Here is a 27613-nt window from a genome sequence, read left to right on the forward strand (position 1 = left end):
TCTCTGTACGTTCATGAGCTGAAGCCAGAAAGTTTCGGATCACGAACAAACCACTTTGCAACGCCTCTGTACGCTGCCCGAATGCACCTTAAAGCTCACGTCCATGTGTTGCTCCTGCTGTGTGAAGGTGTGTATCCACGCACATGAATTCTCAATGAGGCAGGCAGGTAGTCCAGTCACAATGCATCCTGGGCCGTGGGACAGTGCTGCCCCCCCGATTCAAACCAAGCAAACCTGCTGCGTGTAGTTATTCCAGGAGGCGTGTCCTTTCAATTCTGCTCTCCGGCGATTAGCCATTGTTCAGTAAAATGATCCAATCAAGTCCAGGTCCAGCTGTGATAGACAGGAAGGAGTCCGTAATGCCTTTAAAAGGAGCTGGATTTATAAAACTGCAGTGTAGATAAACATTTAGTCCCCTCTATAAGCCTATATGTTAATATGTAATGGCACATTCTCTTAATTGGGCCCAAAATGCCAGCCAGTCTTTGGGGCGTCCTCTCTCCTGATGTCATCTCTCCCTGTTTGTGCCGGAATGCCGTTGCTTCGGTGTCACTTTGTGTCTTTATCTCTCCGTCTATCTGTATCCTCATCTCCCTTTTTTTTTTTCCTCTCATTATCCCTTCAGTCTAAACCTCGCTGAGCTTTACTCCAGCGAGGGAGACTGATCTAATTGGCAGCGAGGATCATTGTAATTTAGCGAAGCCGGCTCGGCTGACTTTTTCCGCTCCTTGCTTTCTCCCCGCCGTTTTTTTTTTTTTTCTTTTGCCACCTTTCTCATGATAATAATGAGAAAATATAAGCGTGAGCTGCCTGAAGTTTGCTGTGGTGAGCGTGTTAGGTTTTTTTTCCCTTTCTTCCTCTCTTTCTTTCTTTTTTTTTTTTTCATGTGGGCTTGTTACACCGATCACATTCGCCCAGGCAATTTGCCTGCTTGTCTGAGTCTGAGAAGGGAGGCTTATCTGCACTAACGCCCCATCGAGGCTGCGCTTCGTATCCAAATCGGCCCCTGTTAGCATTCAAATCAAGAGCTCCTACCTCCCCTTCCTGTTCTACCTTGCTGTCGTGTGCCGTACTATCGCCCCCACCCTTCTTTGCCTGTCAACAAGCCGGCTTCGCTCCGAGGAAGAGAAGGCCCGGGCTATTTTTTAATGAGATCAAGAAGCGCGAGGGTGCTGTTTACTGTCACAAAGCAAACAGGAGCCTCTCTCTGCAGGTGAGGAGAATCACTAGGCTTCTCCCTCCTCTTCCTCCTCCTCCTCAGTAGCTATGACTGCCGCCTCCACCATAACAACCACCATTTTCTGGAAACCACAAGCGCTCTGACAAGGTGCTTCCTCTTGTCAGGACACATACCTCCCTCTTCTCATTCCCACCAGCAGTTGCATCAAAACAGTCCGGCTTTGAAGGTTATTGTCTACTGGTGCTGCGTGCAACATAACAAGCGGCCAAACTACTTCGTGAGTGCAGATTGTGTAGTGAAATACCGCCGCTGTGATTTAACGTGACCTTTTACCTGCTCCGCTGCATGCAGCTCTGTTTCCCACGGGTCATCAGTGTCTCATTGTTCAGATGATTAGACTGAAATTAGAGGCCAAGAGTCGCAATGACTCTCCAGTCCACGTTGGCTGCCATAAAGCCACCATCAATAGCTCGTGATTTTCGCACTTCATTTTCCATCAGTCCCCCTTAGCCAGACCTGTAATCTGGTGCTTCATTTTCAAGGAACTTTGTACAAAAATAGGTCGAGAGTCGCTTTTCAAAGTTGGTGTCTCAATACAGAGCAAATGCAAAATGGGATAGGGGGTCGGGGGGGTTTTCGTTAACGAGCCTTACGTGCCTCAAAAGGACTTGACAGCAGGAGAGAGCGGGAAAAGAAAAGGGTGGTTGGGGGGATGTGTCGTGAAGGTGAGGAGAGCGAGGTTGGGAGGGAGGGGGGAGTATCCTTTGATCAGAAGCACTCCTCGTAGCACCACTGTGTCCTTACACATCCATAATATATGTCTGCACACATTCCAGTCTCTTATTAACGAGACGGTGCCATTCCGTCCTGAGGAAGTGCTTCGCATTTTCAGAAAAAAAGACTGACCCGAAAAGCTTTTTTTGCCTTTTTTTTTTTTTTTTTTCTCGTCAGCACGGTGAGAGATGAAAGGTAAAACAAAACACAGAATTTGAGATTCAGTATAAACGCGCACACACACACACACACACACACACACACCCTCTTTAAATTAAATTCATTCATGTCAGTTGTAACAAAAGAGGGGATGATATCAGACATGGGTAAATATTTATTCTAAAAGTGGCCCGGATTAGGAAATGAGAGGGCTGCCAATGCTCGGCTCCTCTCTCAAGGGAGAGCATGTTTGTCCATGACAGTCATAAATATGTATCATGCAGCGAGATGACAGCGATTGTAATCTGACGGCCGCCTTTTGTCGAGCATATGAAACCCGAGAAAAGCCCCGATCGGTGGTAAACACGGGCGAAATTAAAAAGTTGCACCCTCTCCCGTCATCGCGCTGAGTCACTCGCTGACAAGTGGCACGCTGTTTAATTAGGGTGGAAACAAAGTCCTCGGGGGCGGGACACCTCTCCCCCTCCCTCCTTCCCACTCCCCTCCCGGTCTCATTTGCGGAAAGGTAAATATTCAGAGGGTCGCCTTTCAGCTGTGGCGATTAAAGCATGCCGGAGCATAGCAATGGAGAATGCGTTGTGAATGCAAAGCTCCTGAATCAATTCACGCTGCGCCGCGAAATGAGACGCAGCCTGTTTGTGCGAGCCGACAGCCGTGGCGGTGCGTCCTCACCCAGGGGTGTCAAGTAGTTCTTCAAACTCAGAATAACTACGCCGAGCATCCAAAAAAAGGGCACCGGCAGCCACTTGAATGAGGTGGCCTGTCACCCACGATGCTCTCCAGTGTCCGGTGGCAGCCAGTGTTCCCGACAGCTGTATTCTTCAATGTTAGAACCCCCCTCTGCTCGTGACTAAACCTTGTTTTCATGTCTGTCCCCACCTGCAGCTCTGAAGGACCCCTGCTCCGAGGTGACCTGCAGCTACGGCAGCACCTGCGTCCAGTCGTCAGATGGCCTGTCGGCGAAATGCATGTGCCCCCTCGGCTGCGAGGGCAAAGCGGAGAAGACGGTGTGCGGCAGCGATGGGAAGGACTACCGCAACGAGTGCGAGCTCCACCAGCACGCCTGCAAGAACCAGAAGAACATACGAGTGCAGTACCAGGGGCCCTGCGGTGAGCTCGCTCCTCACGGGATTATTTTTCATCGGGCTGTGGCACTTTTTTTAGATTCAGAAATCAATGTGGGGATTAGAGTTTGTCAGGAATTCAGATGAGGGATCGGTTTATTTATTCAGTTTAGTGTCAGGCTGGAGTGAAAAGTGTCCATCACGATCCCTCTCAGCACGAAGATTACTCCACTCTTCTTTCTCCTCGACGTTCTCTGCTCGTCTCCTTCCCTCTCTTCTGCCCCCCCGCTCTGTTTACTACCTCCAGCTTTTGTTGTTTCTCCCTCACATACCCCACTTGCTCACGGAACGCCTCTGCTAATTCTCATTTTTCATTCAGGTTGCTTTGCTTCACGCAGGTACTCCCGCGGTGCGAATTGTTGTTTTCTCTAAATAGGTCTTGAGCGCTGTCGTTTTTTCCCGTCAGGCGCAGCTTTTTCGCTCGTCCTTGTTATCGTCGGGCGATGGTTGTTTACTCCCAAGGCGCTCAACTTTGAGGATTTTTTTTTTTTTTTTTTCGGGGTGTTTTTTTGGTGGCGAGCCAGATGGAGGGAAGGAGCGGCAGACACAAACTCTGTCTCTTTAGCAGCGGGAGCTTCCGGGAGACAGAGGAGGGTGGTGGTCAAAAGGGGGAGATGGATGTGCTGGTCCGCCGGTGGAAGGTTGGTCGTATAAATCTAAACCTGAGTCGGCCAAAGTGACCCGAGCTGCTCCGTGTTTCCCCCCCGGGGGGAGGGCTGGTGCTCAGGGGGAGGCCTTGATGGTCCTCTAAATCATCCCGCAGCCATTCATATAAACCCTTGGCTATTTCAAGGTGCTAGCCATAGCCAGAAAAATGCCGTTGATTTATCCGTGCTGCTAGTATTTGCAGCAAACAGGCCATTCTTTTTGTAATTACCCTACTTGCTCAGCTAGAGCAGAGCACGGATCCTGGAAGCTGTTCTTCCGACTTAATGGGAGGTAATGGTCATTCTCTCAGATAATGGTGCGGCTGGCAGGTGAGGCGCTGCGTTATGCAGGGACACTGCAAGCATTACGATAAAAACCCCCCCAGTCTGCTCTGTCGCTGGTTTCTGCGAGCCTTTGAATTGTGCTGATATAAAACAATCTGAGGCCTGGCCAGAGCTGGCCGTGGTCACTCCGCCTACCGGCCCCCTGTGCGGCCAAAACGCTCTGTTCCTTTTTTATGTCCCCACATTTTTGCTCTTTGTGTCCCTGCCAGAGGTCTTTGGAAGCCATTCCCCCTTATTCTCTCCTATTTATTTTCCTTCTCTTCCTTTCTACTCCTTTCCTGATGATGGGGCGTTTCATCCTTGGTGTGTTTTGAATGACTCATCGTCAGCTTGGCAGTGATTTGATATGTCACGGTGCTACATAAATCCTTTGTCTCGCCACATGCCGAAAGCGTGGCGAGCAGGATAAAGCCGAGGATCCTGTTTCAAGGAGTAACAAACCCCCCCCCCCCCCCCCCGTCCGTCCGACACATCCACAAACCAATTCCATTATGATCACGGACTGATACGGCCGAGCGTGCCAGACCGGCGCTCCCCTGGAAGCAGGGAGGTGCCAGGGAGCAAATCAAAGCGACCGTCTCTTCATCCATTTCCTTGTCTGAGCTTCACATCCAAGGTCCCAGTCTGAGCTGCTCTCAGCTGCCGGGTCACTGATAATATCTGCCGAGCAGCAATGATGGAGGATCATTTCTCGTCTTCCCTTCCTCCTTTCCCTCTCCTCCTCTCATCTCTTCTCTGTGGATTTATTACAAACAAATATTGTCAAACAAACAAAACTTAATGCATTCAACCTAGATGATGCATCCTGAGATGATGTTTGACCCGAAAAATATTACAGGCATATTGTTGTTTACTGCAATTTAAAAACAGGCTTACCAAAGCGCTGACACAGGTACTTTACTTTGGGAGGAATGCCAGTTTCGAGGAAATTAAGCCAGCACACATAATATCCTGTGATGTTTTTTTGATGTGTTTTTTTTGTTATGCCAGCGTACTAAGATTCAGCGTTTCGCAGGTCCAAAAGATGGACAGAGATGTTTTTAATTAAAGCTTTTATCCTCCATGCCCAAGGGTCTAATTAACAAGAGCAGATATTTACAATTATTACCTATTTCACTAATCAGATTGCGCTACATGCTGTGCTCGTATGGCAGTGAATGATCATGAATGTTTGGTCTCCGCAGACCCGTGCAAAGACAATGAAAACAGCCTGAGCCAGATGTGCCGGGTGGAGGCGATCACCCGCCAGCCCCTCCGCTTTGGCCTGCCGGAGTCGTGCACCTCGGATGATGAGCCTCTGTGTGCCAGCGACGGCCAAACCTACAACAGCGAGTGTGCCATGAGATCGACAGGCTTGCAGAAAGGCATCAAGCTCAGGAAGATCCACGCAGGCCGATGCAGGAGGCTGGGTAAGGAGCTTTGTGGACAAATATGGCCCTGACATTAGTGAACCTCTGTTGTAAGAGGTACCCAAAAGGCATATCTGGGTAAAGATAAAGATATCATGTTAAAATGCTACTTTGGTAAAAGTGAAAGTCACCCATACGAATAATACAAAAGTCTTAAGTATCAAAAGTACAAATTCCATTAAATTATACCTATATTTAAATGTATGTATACTACAATTATCAGATCTTTTTTTTTTTTTTTTTTTTTGTCCAAATGTAGATAAAATCAATTAATTTAAAAATGTGCTTCTTTGGCACAGATGCAGCATGTTATCAGTAATGAAGTTACTAGTAACTTAAGCTTTCACTTGAGTAAATGTACGTGGTTACATTCCAGCACTGTAGTCAACTTCTTAATGATGTCCTTCCAGCCACGACCAGCCAAATACAACAAAGAACCTCAAACATTAAAGGTACCCAAAAGACATATCTGACTAAAAGAAAAAATGGTAAAATGTGACTTTGTTAAATTTCAAAGTCACCAGTACAAGCAGTAGCCTACCTGTATAAAAAGTCTTAAAGTATCTGATATTAGATGTTATGAGTTGCAGCATTATGCAGGATGATCTCAGTCAACGCGTACAGCAGCAAGTACTTTGAAATCAATTCTTAAAGACACAGGAAGCCAATGTTAAAAGGATATAAAATGGGTATAAACATGTAATACATGTGAGGAGGGACGAAACTGGTCTATTTTCAAAAAGAATGGCCTGGTGTCAAAATAAAAGAGTGGAGTGCACAACTGAATCCTTCAGAGTAAAGTGCTCTGCTTTCTTCTGAGCAGTTTGGCGCTGTGTTCAAATCCGTCAAGAGTGGACTGAGCAAAAAATCAGTTTGTGACTTAATTTGCGGCAAATTACTTCTAAAAAGACGCACACTGAACAGATGCACAGTCATCTGACATCTGCATCAGGACATCATTAATGTAAACTTGCTCATATTTCACGTGATGTCATCCTAAAAATGTGAACAGCTGTAGCTGAACTAGTATTAAAGTGGCACTCTGTGACTGTATTCTCCTACACAGCACGGAGATAAATGACTCTGAGGTCTCGGGGTCTGCACTGTATCCATGCTAACGGTAGCCCCCTCCAGCACGATAAGAACCTCCAGGGCTGTTATCTGTGCTATTAGAACAGGGGCTTTAAGCCGTAGTCAACAAAGAGCTGTCAGCTTTTACTGTATGTCTGATAGCCATCGGAGGAAATCCAATTTTCCCGCTGTGTTGTCGGCGGGGCCTCGCAAAGCCGCAGCTCTGTTGGTTTACGGCACTGATGTGCGGACACCCACCACCTATTATTGTGACCACTGACCAGACCAGAGACAGGAATAGATCTCTGCAGGACTCCCGACAATGATGGCTGATACACAATTCTTCGACACACCCCGGTTCTGCTGTTCGCTCTGCTTGACAGGCTGATGGAGGAGTGTGAGGGCTTACAATTGCACAAATCCCACTCTAAGTAGCATTGTGAGTTTGTGTTTCTGTGTCTGTGTGTGTGTGTGTGTGTGTGTGTGTGTGCCATCATGTACATGTGTGTGAGCAAGTGGATGAATGCTGTGCCTTTTTCAAATGAAAGAATAATTCAATTTGAAACAGAGATCCATGAAATCATATCCCTAAGCAAATTACAAATTGGTATCTAATGAAAATGGCCATTTCGACTTGTAACCATGACATTGCACATCCTTGTAGCCTCTCACTCAGATACAGCGGCGATGTAATTAAGTGTGGCATGACAGGCTTTTAAAGAAAAGAGAAGAAGCAATTGAATTGCTGTACAAATTTGATCCACTGATCAGGAATGAAATAAATTCGAAGCCTAGCGAGCGCCTGCAGAACAGAGGCCTGCTTCAAATTGGATTTTCTCACTTCAGTGGTAAATTTACCATTCCACATTACCAGTATTGCCTTCTTTTTTCTTAATTTCCGCAGTACATTTCTGCTTAGCGAGTCAAAATGTAATGAATATAATAGTTAAGAGTTTAACTTGACCCTAATATTAAACTCTGGAGTTTTAAGTTCCCCCATTTTTTTCTTGAAGTTATTGGGGAACTTTATTGTTAAAGTTAAATGGGAGTGCGGCGAACCTGATCTCCAGTCAGTTGTCATGGGTAACATCGCCGAAGAACATGTATTAACATTCAATCACGGTGGTATTAAGAGAGAATGTCACCATGGATATTATTGCAATAAAATTAATAAAAAATTATGGGTCGGGTGTGAAGAAAAACACTCTAAAGAACTAAAATAGAAATAATATGATCCTCGACTGAAACTGCATTTCAATAAAAATCTAATATTTTCACTTTACTTTATGATTCAGTCCCTTGTGTGGAGGGAGCAATCATATCTGTCACAATGGTAAATTATTCTCCAAGCTTTCAGAGAAGTCACCTGAAGTTCAGCAAAAAGAAAAAGATGGACCAATTCACTGTTCAATTTTTACTTAAAGGGTAACTCCACCAACTTTACACATCTAAGTGTGTTCACAGGTCATAGGTAGGTCTGCTACATCTGTGGAAGAAGTAGTATAAAGCCTTTTGTGGCTCCAGGCGATGCTGCCTGTCACCTGATAGATTGCCCCCGCTGCATTGTGGGTCATGTAGGCTTCAGGTTTTAAAAAGGAGTCCATTGGCTTAGCATTGTTGGGCTCATTATGGACCGGTTAGTAACAAATAATCAAAGTCGTTATTAGTACACCCTTCCTTTAATTTATAAAACCTTGTGCCTACATTACCCACAATGCATCCTAGCTACTGACTGACATCACTAGAGGTAAATTATAGGACTACATGCAGCTTTATCTCGAGCCACAAAAGGCTTTAAACTACTTTTTCACGTATGCAGTAGAAAGCACCAATATCTATAAACGCACTTTAATGTTTAAAACTGGTGGAGTGACCCTTTAATGTGCTGTGAAAGGGAGAACCAATGAAATAATGAACACTGACAATACACAGAAACCAATAAACGCTAAAAAAACATAAAAACTGCTCTTTTGTTCGACGAGATTTCTATCTCTGCACGACCAATCTGCTGATTCGTTGGCTTTTAGTTTCATTCATCTGACCTCAAGTTCATTATTTGTTCTCTACTATTAAAATGTAATTCAATTGATGTGCAATTTTCTTTCCTATTGTTGTGATCACGCCCTCGGATCCTTCATAGAATGGCTGCTTTTTTGTAACTAACACGTTTTCAGTCCTCGCGTGTTGTTAAAGCAATTTCACGTATTTCTGATAAAGACTTAAACTCTGCTGCCGAAAGAAAAGCTTTGACACGCGCTACCAGTGACATCGGTACACCCTAACAAGTAATTACTGTTTGGATGAAAACTGATTTATTTCCCCATGGTCGGACTAGCAGTGTCACACCGCAGGAAGAAAACAATCAGTTCACACTTTAGCTCCAAATGTTGTTTTTGTTGTTTGTTTTTTTTGCATTTTCTGAGTACTTCTGTTGTCCTTTTCCCTCTCTGGTGATCAGTCTGCCACACTGCTGCGAAATTGGCAACTGCATCTTAAAAGCCTTATCAGTGTCTGTGCAGATGGGTGACGAATTAAAAAAAAAAAAAACCTCAGAAAGTAATAAAAGGAGAAATAGATGCTTCTAGGGTCAGGTTAACTTAAGACAACCCATTGATCCTGGAGTAATTCCTCGCGTCTCGCTCTTCCAGACGACTGTCAGGAGGAGTGTCTCTTCAACGCCGTGTGTCTGGTGGAACAGCTGAGCTCCCGCTGCTCCTGCGACCCCATCGAGTGCGACGGCACCTACAAGCCCGTGTGCGGCAGGGACGGCCACACCTACATCAACGACTGCAACCGACGCAGGGCCGAGTGTATGAACAAGGTCCTCATCCCCATCAAGCACCCAGGGCCCTGTGGTGAGTGGAGCCGGAGGACGGGAAAGAGGGGGTTCCTGTCAATCCCTCTCTTCTTCTGTCTCTTAATGCATGTTCAATTCATATTCAGTGTGTTTCTCTTTCCAGGCGGTAACTGTTTGTACGTCTTTGATTGAAACCGTACTGAAATTGTCTGTAATGGTTGGGTGGTGCTCTCTGAAGGGGATGGGGGAGGGCGGGAAAGCTCAAACCGACAGGACATGTGTGCCTTCCTTACAAAAAGAATCCTGCCTTCACTTCTCCACTCGTTCACCTCCCATCCATCTCCTCATCCCTGTCACGCTTCATCCCTCCATCTCAAACACACCCCCAAAAATGAAACGCCACCTTCATGTTTCATTCATCCGCTCTCCGTCTTTACCCCTCCACCGGTGCCAGTCTTCCACTCGGGTGGCCTGTGTCTCTTCTCTCCTCTGTCTCTGTCTGTTTGTCTCGTGTGTTGCTTTTTGTCTTGTATAAAAAAGCTATTCTTTCTTGTTTCAGTGCTTCAGTCAGTCTGTCTGTCTGTCTTTGTCCATGTGGCCGTCTCCCTGGCTGTCTGGCTGCAGGTGGAAAGTGGGGTCACCCAGTGGGCGACCTCATCAGGCGGACTGTGAGGGGTGAAGCCCTTCCCCTCGCTCCAGAAGGACCTAACAGGAGGGGTCTCGTACTGCTGTCTTTTTTTCTCTCCCTCCTCCTGTCTCCGCGTGTCTCTTTGTGTCATCAGTGTCTTGTCTTTCTGTTTACCCTCCTGCAAAGATGTGATCCGTGAGGTTGGAGAAGTTTTTCCTCTCCCGCTCTCTTGTCTCACTAAAAAAAGCCTCTCCTCTTCCTACCCGCCTAAGCGCTGCTCATCTCTGACTCCTTTCTTTCTGCATGAAATAGTGCACGCCAGCTCCTAACCTCACCGCTTCCCAAACGCTCCCTCGCTCCATCACCGGGACTATCTAATAAAAGCTTGCACCTGCCAGAAGAAAGCACCAGGCACAGTTTAAACCATTTCTGAGCGTAAAAGCTGCACAGGGGTCAGAGTTCAGCTGCATTCTGTGGAATCTTTTGGAATCCCGTGCATCCAATCCTTTTAGGTTAATCTTTCGATAACCGAAAGTAACTAAAGTTTGAAACACCTTAGAGCTTCTGTAGGCTGTCGGTTCACGGGCAGACAGGACCGCCTCTTTATGGAGTTCTCTTTCCTGATTGGAAATACGGAAATTGTGATTAGCATTTTTTTTTTTACAATTGATCAACATTAAAATGATTGTAAGATTGATCAAAAATGTAAATATTTTGTTGTTGCAGCTCTTACAGTTTTGAAGGAAGCCGAGTCAGTGTTCACTGCTGGCAGCTCGGATCAATAAGCTGATCGGCTCAAATCACTGGAACTGAATCCATAATGGGTAACCTGGAATGTATCGACCTGATCAGCAAGACCATTTGACCTGATCTTGGTAGACAGACTGTCTCATAGTTGCCCGTCTGGCATATTTGCAAATATGACTGAGTTGAGTTTTTAAATGTTCGCGTCGAACATTAAAACGTTCCGACTGAATGTAATTCGAGGTTCTGCAGGATGGCCCTGAATCAGCTTCTGTCTGATGAATCTAAGAAGCCCGCTCCCTCAGTGTATTGTAGACTGCTCTTTTGCAAATATAAGAAAAGAATGAAGAGAAATGAAAGCTTCAAAATGAGCCCTGTTAGGCTCTGAGGTAGCTCATCTGGGTTGTTATATAATTAGATCCTAATTGCAAGCAAATATTGGTACATATCCATCTGTGAGCTGCACACGCTCCAACAGATGTGTCGACTTGACAGAAATAATAAACATAATTAAAAAAAAAAAAAATGATCACACAGATCTTTAAATACATCTTCAACTCACTCAAATACGATTTATATTCCTCTTTAAACTGCTAATTTTAACGGATGTCCCTTTGAACTCATTCAGTTTCTTTTGCTAATTTAAGAAGGAACAACTGGCTTGCTCCTCATTCGCTGGTATTCTAACAGCCCATTTCGGTCTCTGATCTGGCCCGCGTCGCTCTCTGGTCATTTTTGGAGTTGATTTGATGCATCCTATTAAGGGAGTCTCCTCCTGAATTGGAAGTATTTTTTTTTTTTGGTTTTGGTTTCTCATCATAACCCAATAACCTGGCATGCACGATAAAGCCGGAGTTAACTGCCTGTGCTGCTTGCTGTCGCATTACCTCAATAAACGAATCCACACGGTGGACGTGTTGTGTAGTTTTGTCCGGAGTTGCTGTCCACGTTGTCATTGTTGTTGTGACAGGGGCCGATAAAACGGGAGAGATCCGTCCATCCTCCAGGCGTCGGGGTGGAGCTGAATACCAAAGTTATCTTCAGTTGTCAGCATCAGGAGGCACCGGCACTCATTAGCATTATTCGGCCGTCTGAGCTGTGCATAAATTAAGCAGAGGAAATGGCAGTGCGAGCTCTTATGTGTTTTGCTCCGTTTCATTATTTCTGGCAAATGGTGTCTCGGTCCCTCCCCCCTCCCCCTCCCCCTCCCCCTCCCCTCCCTCATTTGTTTGGTTATTTTACTTTCTTTCTCCATCCTTCCTCCCTTCCCTTGCACATCGCAGCCGTCAGCGACTGGTAGTATGTTTCTTTAATGCGTTTTGTATTGACATTTGCATATTTTTCAAAACAGAGTGCTATGAATGCCCCCCTCCCCCCTATTCAGTTTTAATTAAACATCAAAAGAGGCGAGCGTAGGTGCCCACAGAGACTGTTGGTTTAGTCAGACAGATGATATGCATGCAAGCAGTGTGTGCGTGTTTGTGTGTGCGCCCATGTACATGTCAGAACTTTCTTTCTTTCTTTCTTTCTTCTATCTCTATTTCTTTCTTTCTTTCTTTCTTTCTTCTCTCTCTTTCTTTCTTTCTTTCTTCTCTCACTCTCTCTCTTTCTTTCTTTCTTTCTTTCTTTCTTTCTTTCTTTCTTGCTTTCTCTTTCTTTTTACTGCCAGTGTGTCTGTACTCAGTCCAGATTAAATAGCGATTCCTGTCGATAATAGCGCTGCTCAGAAAACTTCAGATGTTCACGGTCCTTAAAGACACCCAGGGGATACATGGAGTGTGTGTCTCCATGTTGTCCGGCTTATGCAACTTTTGGGGACAGACGCCAGACTCAAAGTTATTTTGGGACAAGTGGTGCAATTGAGGACAAAAAGACTTGGTTTTAAGTGTTAGGTTAGAATTTGGTTCTGGTTAGTGTAAGGGTTGGGGTTAGGCATTTAATTGTGATGATGGTTAAGGTCAGGATAAGGGGTTAGGGAATGCATTTTGTCAACGAGGGACCTCACAAGAATAGAAGTACGAGAATGTGTGTGTGTGTGTGTGTGTGTGTGTTTCCAAAAAAGACGGGGATCGATTTGTAGCCCACGCTGATCACACGGTAGGAACACGCACTCACACAGTGTAGAGTTCGAGACACACTTCCATTGTGCTCTATTGTGCTCGTGCTCTGACAGTAACTGGCAGTGTCAAAAGATGACTGCACAATGACCGCTGTGTCACCGCCGCACACACAAACGCACACACACACGCGCTCACACACCGACTCGAGGCTTCAGGCAAAGTTTCAGACATGTGAAAAGGAAGAGTTTGATATATTAAACTATCATTATTTGATAAATAATGATCTCTTTCCTCGTTTCATTGGCTGAGTGGTGCGTGGGGCGGGGTGATCGATCGCCCTGCCAGCTGTCAAACGGATGAAATTCTTCAGTTCTGACACCGTCGTAAATCTCTTTTCATGTGGGCGACAGCTCCTAATGTCCGCCCCCCCCCTGCCGTGGCTCGCCTCCACAAAGAACGGTCATGCAAAGAACCTACATGTCTACAGCGTCCTCACTGCTGTCCTCCCTAGAAAACTGTCTGATTGATATCTAAAGCACTTCAATTTAGAGATGCAGACCCCGCGTGGCGTTTAGCTGATTAACTCACGTCCAGGCACAGTCACAAATCCTCAAGATGTCCGAGGACACGTGAGTCTGCGAAGGATTTGCTGGAAGTGAATCAGAGCAGGATTCTGGGAAGGAGGGTGAATATGTCTGCAGCCTTGGATTCGGAGATTGAATAAAAGAGCGCTGTGACACTGGAGAGAGAAAAGATGTTTGTCATCGCAGACAAAGATGACACAGCTGCTGGCTGTTAAAAAGATCGTCGTTTGTGCTTCTCCTTCCTTTTTAATCTGGACTTTATTTTCATCTTGTTTGCCACCAGGATGTTTGTGTCGGAATTTTAATCACCTACAGAATCAGATTAAAAACCAAGACGTATCTGCTGTGGTTAATTTATAATTCATTATAGATCCATACAGATGGTGCCGGTTAGATGTTTCGGAGTGTGGAACACATAAACAATATTTTTAGACTGAAGCAATGAGGTGCTGTTTTTCTTCCCCTTCCCATATGATGTTAGCACAGCAGTGTTCGGCCACGAGCTAAACCAGGAAGTGTGCACGCAGTGCGGCCCATTGTAGCTGAAATGTTATTTTAACTGCTTAGCTATATTTAGAGCAAGCAACGGAGATACACCGGCACCCTATAGTTTTCAAAGGCTGTTACTTTGTAGCTTGCTTTTGTGAGTCTGTTGTATCCCCTACAGCGGATTGGTCAATCTGCCTAAAAGTTGCAACAGTGAATACAATTACTCCCCATCTTATGTAGGAATAAGAAACACCAATAGCTGATAATATAATGTTCACCGTGTAGAAAAAGGAGACATCTCTGGAGTCTATGAATGCTCAGCAACAGCGTTTGGACACTGGCAACCGTTAGGCTGTGAAATGCTGATGAATTTGGCAGGAAAGTCACAGAAAGCGGGAAACATCTCTACAGTGCTTTCAACAATAATGATCAAAATTGCTTAGTGGGTCCTCAACTCCTCATTGTACCTGTGTGTAACCCACTCTGCTTAATGTGCTTTTGCCCGGCCCCTAGTTTACTGCCTGCAGCTTTATGAAAAGACATTAAGAGCTGCAGAGAGAGCGCTGCTGAGTCGAAAAAAGACACAGTTCAATCCCTGTTTAGAGTTTAGTGTGTGTATGTGTGTAATGGACAGCAGCGTTCTCAGTAAACTGAAGCAACAGAAAGCTTTACAGCGTAGTTGGTTCGTCTGTATTTCAAGGAGATATGTTTTTATCATTTATATAATTGAATCATACAGTGGCTTGCAAAAGTATTCATGTAAGTGCAATCATGTTCTGTAAGTTATAATTTATTTGGGTTACCACTAGAATCCCTCTCTGTCTGAAGCCCTCTGTTAGCCTCTAGGCATAAATTATGCAAATGTGTGACCCGGTGATGTCACAAAGTAACAGAATTAAAGGCAGGTCTCCCGACGAGGCATTTCAGGGGCAGTGTTTTCTGTAGGAGTGAGAAACATCTGTTGTTTTTTACCTTTTTAACTTTCAAGAACCTTTATAACACACTGAAGGAAAGGAAAAATAAAAAAAAAGCACAATAGGTCTATTTATATAATAGCACAGAGCCAGACTGTGCGTAAAATGAATACATTTATACAGTACGTTTTAAGTGGTTTAATTAAAACTTGATATTGCTTTTTCATCTTGGCTCAGGTTATATCACTGTTTACTTCCTGCCCAGAGGATTCTTTATGCAGCCCCTGAAAGTCAAGCTATTTAGTGCATATTCAGTAGCTCTTTGAATCAATGGAAGCAGAAGTGTGAGGTGGCACACCACAGCTCCCCGGAGCCTGTTGATGTACTAGCCTCGTGTCTGGTATTAGTAGAATAGGACATGGAGCGCTTCTAAATTGGTAGTTAGGCTGTTCATAAAATAGAAATACAAGCAGCAGTGTGGCTTTTGAGCGCAGAGGAGGATAATTCTGTAGAACCACTAAAACAGACACAGTCTGAGTGGAACACATTGGCAGGCAAACTACAAGTGAACAAATGTAGTAGCTCGTTTTTGTGGACAGAATTCTTTATTCACAGCTCTTTTGTCATTTCATGTGTACACAGCTAAATGTGCGTGTGTGCGTGTGAGTGGATGATTGCAAGCACAGAAAAACTCATGTGAGCGCGAGCGAGTTGCTTGAAATGTGTCGGCTGTCGCCGGCGGAGGTTAACACAAAATCACTCAGCGGCAGACACATTGTCATTGACAAAGAGCTCTGCAAAGCCGGGAAGGAAAATCAGTCACCTTAGGTGTCAAGACTCGGTGCCGAATATTTTATCATTTGCATGTTTATTTGATTAGCATCTCCGCCGGCTGCAGTGATTGGACTCACAAACAGTTGTGGAGCTTGAGTATGTAAGTCAGCCTGAGATCACCAGTGCTGTTTTTCCTAATCAAGTTAATTAGAGGAAGTGCCGTGGGAGCCAGACTGACAGCAGCTAGGGACCGCCGGTCCACTTACTGCAGCCCGTAGGCTGTCATCGTGCTGAAATTGCAGAGAAATGTGGGTCAATGGGGTGTCAGAAGTGACTGGAGGCATTGTGGGTGTTGCATGCCGCGGGGCTATCATCAACTACACAGTTCTTCCAATTTCTACATTTTTCATTTAATTTCCTGTTTCAGCCGAGCCCTTCCGCACGCTGCAGCTCCTGAGGTTTAGTCAGTGTCGAGCTTTCCGACTCCATCTTCACTTAGGTTTTCTTTTGCCTCATTTATTCCGCGAAAATCTTCAAAATAATTTCGAAACTCCTGTGGCACTCGCACCCGATGATAAAATCACTGGTGTGCATTAGATAAACAGTGTTTGGAAGTCATCTCCGCTCCCACAGATGCACGTCATGAGATCAGGGATGGCAGCTTGTCTTTCTTCTCTCCCCGCGCTGTTTTTTCGCTTGTCTCCATTTTGAAGAGCAGCACGTTCTCGGTTGTAAATGCACAAAGAGGCTTCGATTCACCTTCTGCCTGTGATAAGTATTCAGTGGTAGACAGACACAGCCCGCGGGTAAGCCTTTTGCTGTATGCTAATATAGCCTTTTCTCTGCGCCGCCCTTTCCCTCGACTAATATGATACATAAATGTTTTTAATGCCAGGAAGGCAAAGGGAGTCGGATCAAAGCCCCTGCAGGTGAAGAAACACAGGAGGCGGGGCTTGATGTGGACTGGCTGCGCCCCATTGGAGTCCGGTGTTGTAATGGTGTGCGGTTGTAGGTGGTTCTTCCTGCCAGTTGGCTACTGCAAGCATCACCTGGATTACACTGATTCACTGCCCTGCATAATACAGGGAATGATTTGGAATTGCACACAGACCCGAGGGGGAAAGTCCAATTAACATATGTATGAGCTGAGCAGAGATGGGAGAAAGCTCCCGCCAAAATAATCTCCCAGCATTTCACCGACATGTTATGGAGGGGGGGGGGGGGGGGTTAACAGGGCTCGCTGCAGCAACCAGCAGCTGGAGTCCTGCCGGGACTCGCTGTGCCATCACACGGTGACCTAACGAGGGGTTGTAAAGCTTAAGAAGTCGCGCGGTGGCGTGCTCGCCACTTTCCCTGTCAGATAACACCGCTAAGTGGGCAGTAATGATACTTCAGGCGGACAGGTGAGCCGACATCAGGACATCAGAGGAATGTGTTTTCTCGATTTCTCAAAGTGGCCGGCCAGAGCCTCTGGCGGGGGAAAGTTGACACAGCGCGATTTAACCCGAAGTAATCCTCTCCTCCCCTGAAGCAGTGCCATGCCATTAAAATACCACACTAATTACAATAGAAAAGTTACACGACGGCTGGCAAGAGTGAATACAGACTGAGGTGACACCCAGAATGTAAAGTCCTCTCAACCAGCGTCATGCTACAGACAGAGAGCTGAGTGCACACGAGCAGAGCACAATCCCTGATTATAGAAAGAATTTATTCATGTTTTCACAGCTTCTCCTGACTTTTCCCCCCCCCTGCCGCCACAGCGCACCACTCGCTGCACCTGCTCAGCCACTAAAACAATGCTTTGGCTACCGCACATATGTGTTTGGCACTCGAGATGTTCCCATTCAACCGTCAAGTTAATTCCCACGTAGAGAAAGCGGGGTTTGAACCCAGGAGCGTTGGTTTATTCTGGTCGCGTCTGACAGAAACACTGATAGTACGCGTGCGAAGACGATGTGTTTAAGTGTCTGGGATAAGACCAGGGAGAGAAAGCGAGCTGGAACAGGCTTGTGAACGCCAACCCACGAGCCTTAGTGACAGGCTGCCATTTCAAAGCTTGTGCCTGCATCCAAGAGAGTGGAAAAAGAAAGACAGCCTCAGTTTTAAACTGTGTCATAAGATTTTTACACTCGGGGAGTTTTGTCTTGTTTTTTTTTTTTTTGTTTTTTTTTCTTTCCTTACACCCTCTCTAGTTAATAAATCAGGCGGAAATTTTGCCCCCCAGAGGTAGAGGATGATAAAAAAATTAGTTTTGGAAGGGGGGGTTCTTTCATCTTTTTTTATGTGTGTGAAACAAAGAGAATGGCAGACTGAGGCGTTATCGGAGGCTGCAGTTGTGTTTTAGGGAGCTTGTCCTTGGGAAGTGGGCTGGTGAACTTTTATGGAGGCCAAGGTTGTACAGTTAAGCTCGGATCACAAGCTTACAGCGGTTACACACACGCGCGCACACACACACACACACGCTGACGCATGCAGGGCGTTGAAAAGAGATCACGGGGAATCAATTGTTTTTCAAGCCGCACCAAATTAAGCAGCATTGAACAGCTTACATATTTATGTGGCACCTCCGAGCTCTTTTGAAGCGGCAGCTTGGCATCGAAACACAGAAATCAATAGCTGTGTTCCACCTTCTAAATTGAGACATTCACTGAAATGGGAGAGCCGGCGTCCTTGCTGGAGATCCGGAAAGATTTGTTCAGTTTACAGCCACGACTTAGCAGGGAACAGCGAGAGCTTGTGTTTTGGTAGTTTCTGCTGTTTAAAACATCTATACATCAGCTTCTGTTGTTATTTGAAAAATGAGAGAGAAAAATGGAGAGAAAAATGGCCCACAGGATTGGTATTGAAATATTCATCTGACCTTGATCCTTTCTCGCACATACCCCTCCCCACCGCCCCAATCAGACAGAAAGAAGCTAATTGCCTCCGTCTGTGTTATCAGTTGATAATTTACCCCATTAGCGCCACGAGTAGAGGCACTACCGAACACTTCTGAGCTGATAAATGAATCATGTGGCTCCAAGCAAGCCAAGTTGCCCCCCGTGATGCCATCTAATCCCATAATCGTAACAATAATGATGGAGCCATGGGTGGTGTCATTACAAGGGGCAGTTTCCATGACAGCGCCCCGAACCCCTTCCGAACAAAAAGCAAAAAACAAAAAAGGTAGACCAGGACGGCAGAAGTTTTGCTTGACTTTGGGGCGTGAAATGCACCTCTTTCAATTTTTCACCAGCGCTTCTCATCAGAAATGATTTGATGCTTCCGTCTGAGTTTTCCTCTAATCTGCAGACAACACCGCGTTTAGCCGACTGATCCATCCCTCATGCGTGAAGCTTTCCAAATGAAAACGCTTAAAGAGTCATGTTATCGCTTTTTGCTTACTCTTACCAGAGAGCATAACATCCTACCTTAAGGCTTGCGTCAAGGCACTGCTGACAATACTTCCATTGAGTCATAGAGCTATAAAGAATTGATTGAGTCAGGGTGGTGGGCCTGGATCAAAGATTTTGTGTCGTACAGTTTTTCAGGTTTCCTCTCCCTCCTCCTAATCAAGTCGGGATGTATCAGCCCAGCCTACACCCATCCGACACAAGCGAGAATCATAGGTGCAAAATCCAGTCCTTGTTTTAATGAAGTCATGCTGGAGAGACTGAAGCAGACACCTCTCTGTGATGTTCACATTTCATATCTGCCTCTGCCCAGGAGCTTGCCTTTTTTGAATTATTAAGCAGAGGGCTCTTTCTTCTCTTCGCCTGTGTCTCCCCCCCCCCCCCCTCTCTTTTTCCGGTCTCCACGTTTTCTCTCTCTCGCTCTCTCGCTCTTCCTTTTCCCACTCCTCTATGTCAGTTCAGCCGGCTTTGGCTGAAGCGGTGGCTCTCAGTGAGATGCAAATGGCAGCCTTTGAAGGGGGCACATTGGGAACGTCAATTAATCCAGGCGTTTACTCGCCTGAAAGAAAAAAGGCTATGCAACTCATTGTTCGCAGGCTGTTTCATCTCTATTGTGCCACAGGGCCATGTTTTTATCCGCTGTCCCCATGCCAGTGGATTCAGAGGAATCTTCAAAGATTCAGGAAGCATCAGGATAGGCACAAAGGCGAGGAAATGACATAGGAAGCTGAGGAAGCTGAGGTGTCACAGGAACAGGGCCGTGTTGCATATTCCATCGTGTCCCTTTTTTCGTCCCCAGACCTTTTCTAACACAAAACCCGCAGTTCCCCAGCTCTAACCTACCTCCCTGTCACCTGTGCCCTTTCAAGCCCCAGACCTTTCTCCAACCTCTACTTTGTATTCTTCCCGCTCCCCATCTACCCTGTTCAGTATCCCCCCCCCCCATCTAACTTTGCTCTCTGTCTCTTCGGTGTTCGCCCTTCAGATCTCAGCATACCGAGCCCCTGCTTGGATAAGGTGTGCGATCATGGGGCAGTGTGCGTGGTCAAGAACAACGAGCCGGTGTGCGAGTGCCCCGAGGCCTGCCCGCAAACGTCCGACCCAGTGTGCGGATCTGACGGCCACAGCTACGGCAGTCCCTGCGAGATGCGAGCGATGGGTTGTGCCCTGCAGAGGGCCATTCACATCCAGCACAAAGGACCCTGTGGTGAGTAACTGTGCAATAAAACACCACGTAGCTACCAAACAACCCCAAAGACACTGTAAATACGCTGGCACCTCGTTCAGAGATGTTGTGATGTTGTATACTAACCCTGTATTGATGTTAAAAAATAAATGCAAAGATGTTATTCTATGGAACAGTATTTTACAGTTTGAGATCAATCATCAGTGGAAAAACAACACAAATATCGCGTCACTATGACGCATCATGTTGCCAATGAGATTTCATATCCGTGATTATATGATTTAAATGGGTTTTTCAAGTACTAAGCTTAGAAATTAAAGGAAGATATGTGTGTATAGGCAGTCTTTCAACTTGTTTATGATTATTTTATATCCACAAAGTTAGTGTAAACAAGGAAATAAAGACCTATATTAAGTATTTGCCCCTTTACTCTCAAAAAGGGTTGTTTTTTTTCCCAGTGGGCTGGATATTCAATTAGAGAAAATGTGTTAAGTGTCTATTTTCAGTGCTACTGTTATTATACAGAGTAACATGGACCATGTTACTCTGTGTGATGTGGAGCCATTGTGTTTTCCTGCTAATGAAGGCTGTTACAGGTCATCTGCAGGCTTCTTTTTGCATTAAATTAACGGATTCAGGCGAGAGATGAAAAAAGATAATTCGGTGTGTTCCTGAATTATAGATCAGTAAGAGAAGCACTTACAGAGATTCTGACTGTAACCCCTTAAAAGAGCCCAAAACTATGCCTGTATTCCAAATGGTTCAGCTACAGCGTTGCAATTTACTTTTGGCTTGGCTGGGGATAGGCGTTTAAGGAGAATTTTCCATCCATTTCCAGGAACTGGAACAGTTTTAGTTGCACACAGGTGTATGGGACACTGCCAGAAATGATCAGGCTCCTTTTTGGGATCAATATGTCACATGATATCAGATCGGTGCATGGACTCTTGTACTTGCAGCTACCAGATCCAGCATTTTAGGAGGTATCTTAGGAGCATTTCTGACACTGGCAGCCTATCCTCATCCATGAATTGCCGGTAACCACCATGTAATAGATTTCTACATTATGCAGTCACATTGCGGTAATGAAATCACTATGAGATGGTGTGAATCATAGTTCACAGGTAGGCAGAAAACTCTCCCAATGGAATATAATTAAGCTGAAATTAATTAACAGTTCTGCAGCACCCAGGGGCAATATTTTAATCCACATACATTAACAATTAACACATACGGAGTAGTATTTATGCTGACCGTCCCCGGGGCTTCTCTTTTTAACTTCGACAAAATCAAAACAATACGTAACACATCTTCAGGTCTCTTAACTAATTACCTGATCCCTCGTCCACTGCTCTTTGTCTCTCTCTGCCTGCTCTTCTTCGGCACTCCTACACCGACACCAATTTGCCTGTTTTGACCTTTGAGTGAAGATGCACTTTATTCCGGAAGAAGGCAAATGTGGCACCATACTTGTCTCTAATTGGCTACATGAGTCACTTGGCTTTGTCTTGCGGTGTCAGAGTATGGGCCAGTCATTAGTACACCAACAACAGCAGAGTTGGAAGTGGTAAAAAATATCTTCAGATCCGCCGTGCAGGCACGCAGCCATATGGACAGATTTGTACAGCTTGGTAAACCCACTTAGTGAATACTCTTGATGGCTTAATGCCATCTTGGAAGGCCAATTTTCTCATGGACTCTAATTGGTGATTGAGTATTCTTCCTTGTCTAGAATCAAGCCCTTTTGCTTTTCGCACACACTGGGCAAAAAGTACAGTGCTTATTAGCTGCTTGGACCGACTCTCTCAACAGCCTCATTTTTATTACAATAGACTTTTTTCCCTGCATATTTTGAAGGCCATAACAGTTAAAATGAGTTGGCCTCCGCGGTGCTGTATTTGTGGATGAGCTGAGCAGCTAGCTAAATGATCAATACAGCTGAATTAGTCCCACTTTGCTTGTATACAATTTTACTCCGCCGTTCTAATACGTGCAAACCATTTTCAAGGTTCCGTTTTTTTGGTTCGAGCGAGTGTAACTGTTGAGTTAGATGAATAGGGGAATGAGTTTCTTTCTGTGCTGAGTAAATGACAGGGTAAGTTGCTGGACAGGTCCTACTCTGCCTGCCCGTGTATTGCATCTATCATCTTCCTCTACCAGCCTCCCCTAAATTGAAATCCAGCACATGAGGATGTATGCCAACAGGAAATGGAGCGAGAGCAGTGTTTGGTCGGTGGGCAGGCGGGCTGACTCAATTTTACGCGCCTCACCGCAGGTAGACGGCAGGTCTGTCGTCCCGCGTTCCCCCGGCGATAATGAATAGTCTTTATTTTAAAAAGCGAGAGGCAGAGCGAGCTGGCGGAGTGGAGGGCCCTGTCTGTAATCCAGCACTATGGATGGTTCTTGGCTCCCAGAGGAACAGGCCTGCGTCAGCGCTATGGTGCCATAAAAATGCTGAGGCACTGGCTTGCCAGGCGCGAGCCAGCCGAGGAATGATGGCAATGATAATGTGGGTTATTTCTGGGCTGTTTGCACAGCTTTACTGGGCTTTATTCAGCACCATAACAACTGCCTGACTTAAGCTATTATCTCACCTAATTATCACAGGCTATTCCCATCACTAATACACTGTACATGTTTATGGGGCAGAAAGGGAGAGAGAGAGAGAGAGAGAGGGGAAGAACATATGCTGCCTTCAGGTGCCGTTGGAAGTGTCATAATTAAAAGTTATAGAAAGCGGTGAATAAAGAGAGAATTTTTCGGTGATACCCAGGTTGTTAAATAACTCGCAAAAGGCATAAGGAGTGATGAATTTTACTGGCATTATATGTCTCGATTTATCGCTTTAGGTTTTTTTAAATCAAAACATTAACTAAATGCCACCTTTCCATCCATTTATTCAGCAGCGTTCAGTTGGGCTTTATATGTTTTTGGTAACATTTCATATAAGGGAACACATATTAACCATTAACTAGTGGCTTATTAGCATGCGTTTTAGAAGCACATTGGCTCTTTATTAGTCATTATAAACCGTATTAATGCCTCAGTCTGCACGACCATGTTCCACAACTAATGGGCCATTGAAGGAACATTATCAACAGTCTGCGAAGAAACAACAGTGTGAACATCATCAACAACTTCTGTGTGCTGTAATTCGGAGCTATCTTCTGAAGTTAGACACTGCTGCTTCCTGCTCAGCATGTTGCTTTCCAGCCTTACTCATTGGGAGGCCAGTTGACCGAGCCCCACTCCCTAAACGACTCCCTCCCCCAACATTACAGGTCGCGCTGCAGGCAGACTCCTGACAGCTCCACCGCTAACTGAGGTACTTGCTAATGGCAGCTTGTTGCTACTGATCAGCTGCTAGTGGTTATGCTGCCCCATATAGTTTTGGAGCTACCTTCGAATTCTGGTCATTTCTCACCAATTACACCATTAACTAAAAGTTTTCCCTCAGTAACCTCCTAATTACTGCTTATTAATAGAAACTAAGGAACTTATTGCACAAATAAAATGTGTTTTCCATTCTAAAGTGAGGTGTTACTCATAACTTATTCCCTAGTAGTTTGACATGTACTAACCCACAAAGGTTCTGCTACTGTATTAGTTATATATTGAATTTATTCTGGGTTAGAAAAACTTAATTTAGAGTTATTTGGAAACTGTTGTGTTTTGTTACATATGAACAATCTACCATATATACACAATATTTACCAAGTGTTAATAAAGGGGGACCAACTATTCTCGTGGCTCTACTAATGTATAAGGCCCATAATTAGGTTAGCATATTAGGATCGTAACTCATGTACAGCAACTTCCTTACTTAAAGTCAGTATTGAGAGGAAAACCTTTAGTAAATGGTCTTAGTTGTGGAATACTGTCCTTAATAAACGCCTTATAATCAATAGAACAGAACCAAAATGCATGCTAATGAGCACCCAGTTAATGGTAAATTAGGTCTTTAAAACAAAGTGTTTTATATATGTGTGATTTAAAATTGCCCTAAAAAAAAACCCCCATTGCTTTTAGTTTACTGACTCTGTTTTGTTATTTCCATCCAAATGCACCGTAATGCGTAAGCTGTCAGATTTATGGCTTCTAGCCTCAAATGCAGGAGCTTAAGGGAGGCAGGTGAGGGCAGCACAAGTTGAAGAGGTGAGAGAGGTGCCACAACACTGACTAGAACTGTGCATGTGTGCTTAACCGTGTGCGCTAGCGTGTGTGGCTTACTACAGCGTCACATAGGCCCGGCCATAATTTCATTTACTTCCCCGCGGGCTGGAAAAATGGCGGTTATCTATATGGCTCAGGTGCAACCTGATAGCAATATGAGTGACATTTGTTATTATTCGGAGATTTTTTTTCCTCCTACTGCGTTTGAGTGGCGGGCGACCTTGTAAGGTGGGCTGAGAGAAGTGTGCCCAGTTAATAGACCCCCCAGCTGGATATCAGGAGCCTTGGAAAAAGGGTCATTCAAACCGCTTTATCCAAACAGATGAGAGCACGGGCGCCAGAATCATTTGAGAAAAGGAAATAACAAACCCCCCCCCCTTCTTTTCTCCCACAGGTGTTTGAAATGATATACACAGTTGAGTAAGAAATATAGGTCACACCAGCGGCACGAGATTGGTCAGAGAGAGACAGTAAAAAGAGGGCAAATGAAAAAGGGAGGGGGGGAAGTAATAAACGCAGGTAGAGGAGGAGATGGCGCTAAATAAGATGAGGAGGAGCAGAGAAGGTGGGGGGGGGGGCAGAGTCAATAGTGTGCCGGCCAGGCAGCCATCGACGGGGGAGTTGTTATCACCGAGGCATGTTCGCAAGCCTTCAAAAACACGAACCAGCCCACTTTTTTCTGCTTAATCCTGAGGTAATACCCCCGCCCAGAACCCCTCAGCTGCAATTCAGTGTTTTTCCCCGGTGAGGATATCAACAAACCACCGTAAAGCTGGAGGGTCTTTGGTTTTTTTTTTCTCTTTCTCCTCAATGACTCAATCCTTCATGCTTTCAAGGCCACTTTTTTTATACAAACCTGCCCCTATTTCTCACTCCCGCTCCCAAAACCACAAACACTGACGGCAAACACAACAAGGGAGGCGGTCACAGTGCAAGAATCGGCATCAGTAGCGCCCAATTATGGGTCCAGGGGATTTGAAGGGGACCTTGACAAAAATTCTAGCAACTTGTCGGCAAAGGATTAAAGTTTGGCTTGTCAGTTAAAACAGTGACATGGCAGGAAATAGAGACAAACGTGGGGATGTTGATTTCCCATAAGGAGAGTCCACAGTCATACACAGCATCTTTGCGTTACCCCGTCACATACATTAACCTCGTATCGCCTTGTTGTTGTTGTTTCCAGAACATCATAATTAATGCGGTTCCAGGACTGTAATTTGCAGCTGATCACGTTTTTGTCGTGTCATAGCTCTGCAACTTGGGAAAAAGAATGTGAAAATATGCACATGTGAGAAATGAAGCTCCTCGAATGCAGTTAGCGAAGCAAAGGGTTTATCTTAATGTAGCTTTGTTGCCTAAACCTAGCCAGAATTAGACAGAGAACTGAAAATTAAAAAGATGAAGATAACAAGTCAACTAAGTCTGCATGTTACAGGAACACCAACATGCTGATATCAGATAAACCTCATACAGTGACCTACAGCAATTGTCTAATGGCTAGATAAAAACTCCTCATGTGACACAATCACATCTGCTCTCTGCTCGCATTTGAAACCCCTTTTAAATGAGATATATGTAAATCCAAGACCCTGATATGTCATAAATAAACCTAATCTTCAATTTTTAGACTGTGTGATTTTTGACTGTGAAGAAATCTGGATTTCCCAGGTACTAAAAACGGCTTGGCCAAACAACAGCCTAAATTTATCGGGCCGTGGTAGCGGGGTCGTGCCAGGACTGGGATGAATGGCACAAAAATATCATCCCAGCTCCACTGATCTGGGTTCCAACACCGGCTCAAAGCTTGCCAGAGTGTCGCTAAGTGTAGCTGATTCACCGCGCGCCTAAAACATATCCAAACCTGGCAGCCGTTGACGGACCAGAGGCGCGTCAAGTTTGGCGCCCACTTTGAGCCGCAATCAGCCGGAATCAGGTGGTTACCTGGGTCGTCTGTGATGTCATGCTTCTACCATTTATAGTTTACTCCGCAGGCTGTCTTTCAGGATACAGTCGGCGTTAGATTTTAGTCGACCTGGCGTGAGATGGCCTTAACTTTGATCTCGGACACACTGTGTTACACTGTATATTTTCCCTGGGCTGGAGAGGTTCCTGCTTTGGTGGACATGAAAGGTATTTGAATGAGATGAAAGATCTCAGGTTTTAATGTTAGCACACTAGCTCTCCATTTTTAACAGCGTGAGCATGTTTCATAATGCATAAGCTGCCTCAGTTCTTACCGTAACTTTTTTTAGTTGAGAGGTTATCCGCCTTCAGAAAGAGAAGTAGACTGTTTTCACTGAAACTCAGAATTAGTAACGGCAGACTCGGGAGATGACTGACATTACCAGTAATGGCGACAATTCTCCCTTGCCTCCCGGCTTTGAAGCTCCTCTCCTTTTCTGCCTGCTCGCGACGCATGTTGTCTGGAGGATCGGGCAGCGTGGAGAGCCAGGTGCGAGGGGCAGGAGCTGATAAAGAAGCGAGGCTGCTATCAGGACACAGTGCCTGATAAAGGACAACACTCGCCGCAGCCGCTTCCTGATTTATGGCCGCCGCAACCAGAGAGGAGCCGCGACCGCTGCAACCCCCATTTCACCGACACTTGTATTTCATGTTTATTTATTTTTTGACACAGAAAGCCACAGATACCATAAAGCGTCTCCTTCTAGTCTCTTTTTCAGCCAGTGTGTCGAAAAATAGCAACATCTGAGCACCGGCAATAGATATTTTATTTTTTTATCTAAGTCATAAATATATGTGTTTGCCAACATTACACTTATGTGTGATTGTGTCAACACATCACTCCAAAACCGGTGGCATTAACACGCAGCTGTAACAGCCGCCTCTCTCCTGGGAGACTTTCCACAAGATTTTGGAAGCCTGGTTGAAGGGATTTGCTCCCATCCTGCAAACAAGAGCATTAGTGAGGTCTGCCACTGATGCTGAGGCCTGGCTCACATTCGGCATTCCAATTAATCCCAAAAGTGGTGGATGGCTCAGTGTGGGCTAGAACACTTCCTCCACACCAAACCTGGCAAACCGTTTTTTTTTTTTCGAGACCTGGCTTTCTGCACGGAGGCATTGTCGTGTCGGAAGAGAAACTGTTGCCACAAAGTTGGAAGCACATCATTGTCTGAAA

At 45.3% G+C, this 27613-nt stretch overlaps 1 protein-coding gene across 10 annotated transcripts in view; it reads left to right on the top strand.

Annotated features, from left to right (window-relative positions):
• agrn (agrin) overlaps nt 1-27613 on the top strand; it is a 279643-nt gene that overhangs the window by 179374 nt on the left and 72656 nt on the right. For all 10 annotated transcript variants that reach the window (XM_030421898.1, XM_030421897.1, XM_030421900.1 and 7 more), the window contains 4 exons: nt 3020-3244; nt 5435-5659; nt 9379-9585; nt 20101-20322. In XM_030421898.1, coding sequence (XP_030277758.1) covers nt 3020-3244; nt 5435-5659; nt 9379-9585; nt 20101-20322 — 879 coding nt within the window. The remainder of the gene's footprint in view (nt 1-3019; nt 3245-5434; nt 5660-9378; nt 9586-20100; nt 20323-27613) is intronic.

This window comes from Sparus aurata, chromosome 7, assembly GCF_900880675.1.
Source record: "Sparus aurata chromosome 7, fSpaAur1.1, whole genome shotgun sequence".
NCBI lineage: Eukaryota > Metazoa > Chordata > Actinopteri > Spariformes > Sparidae > Sparus > Sparus aurata.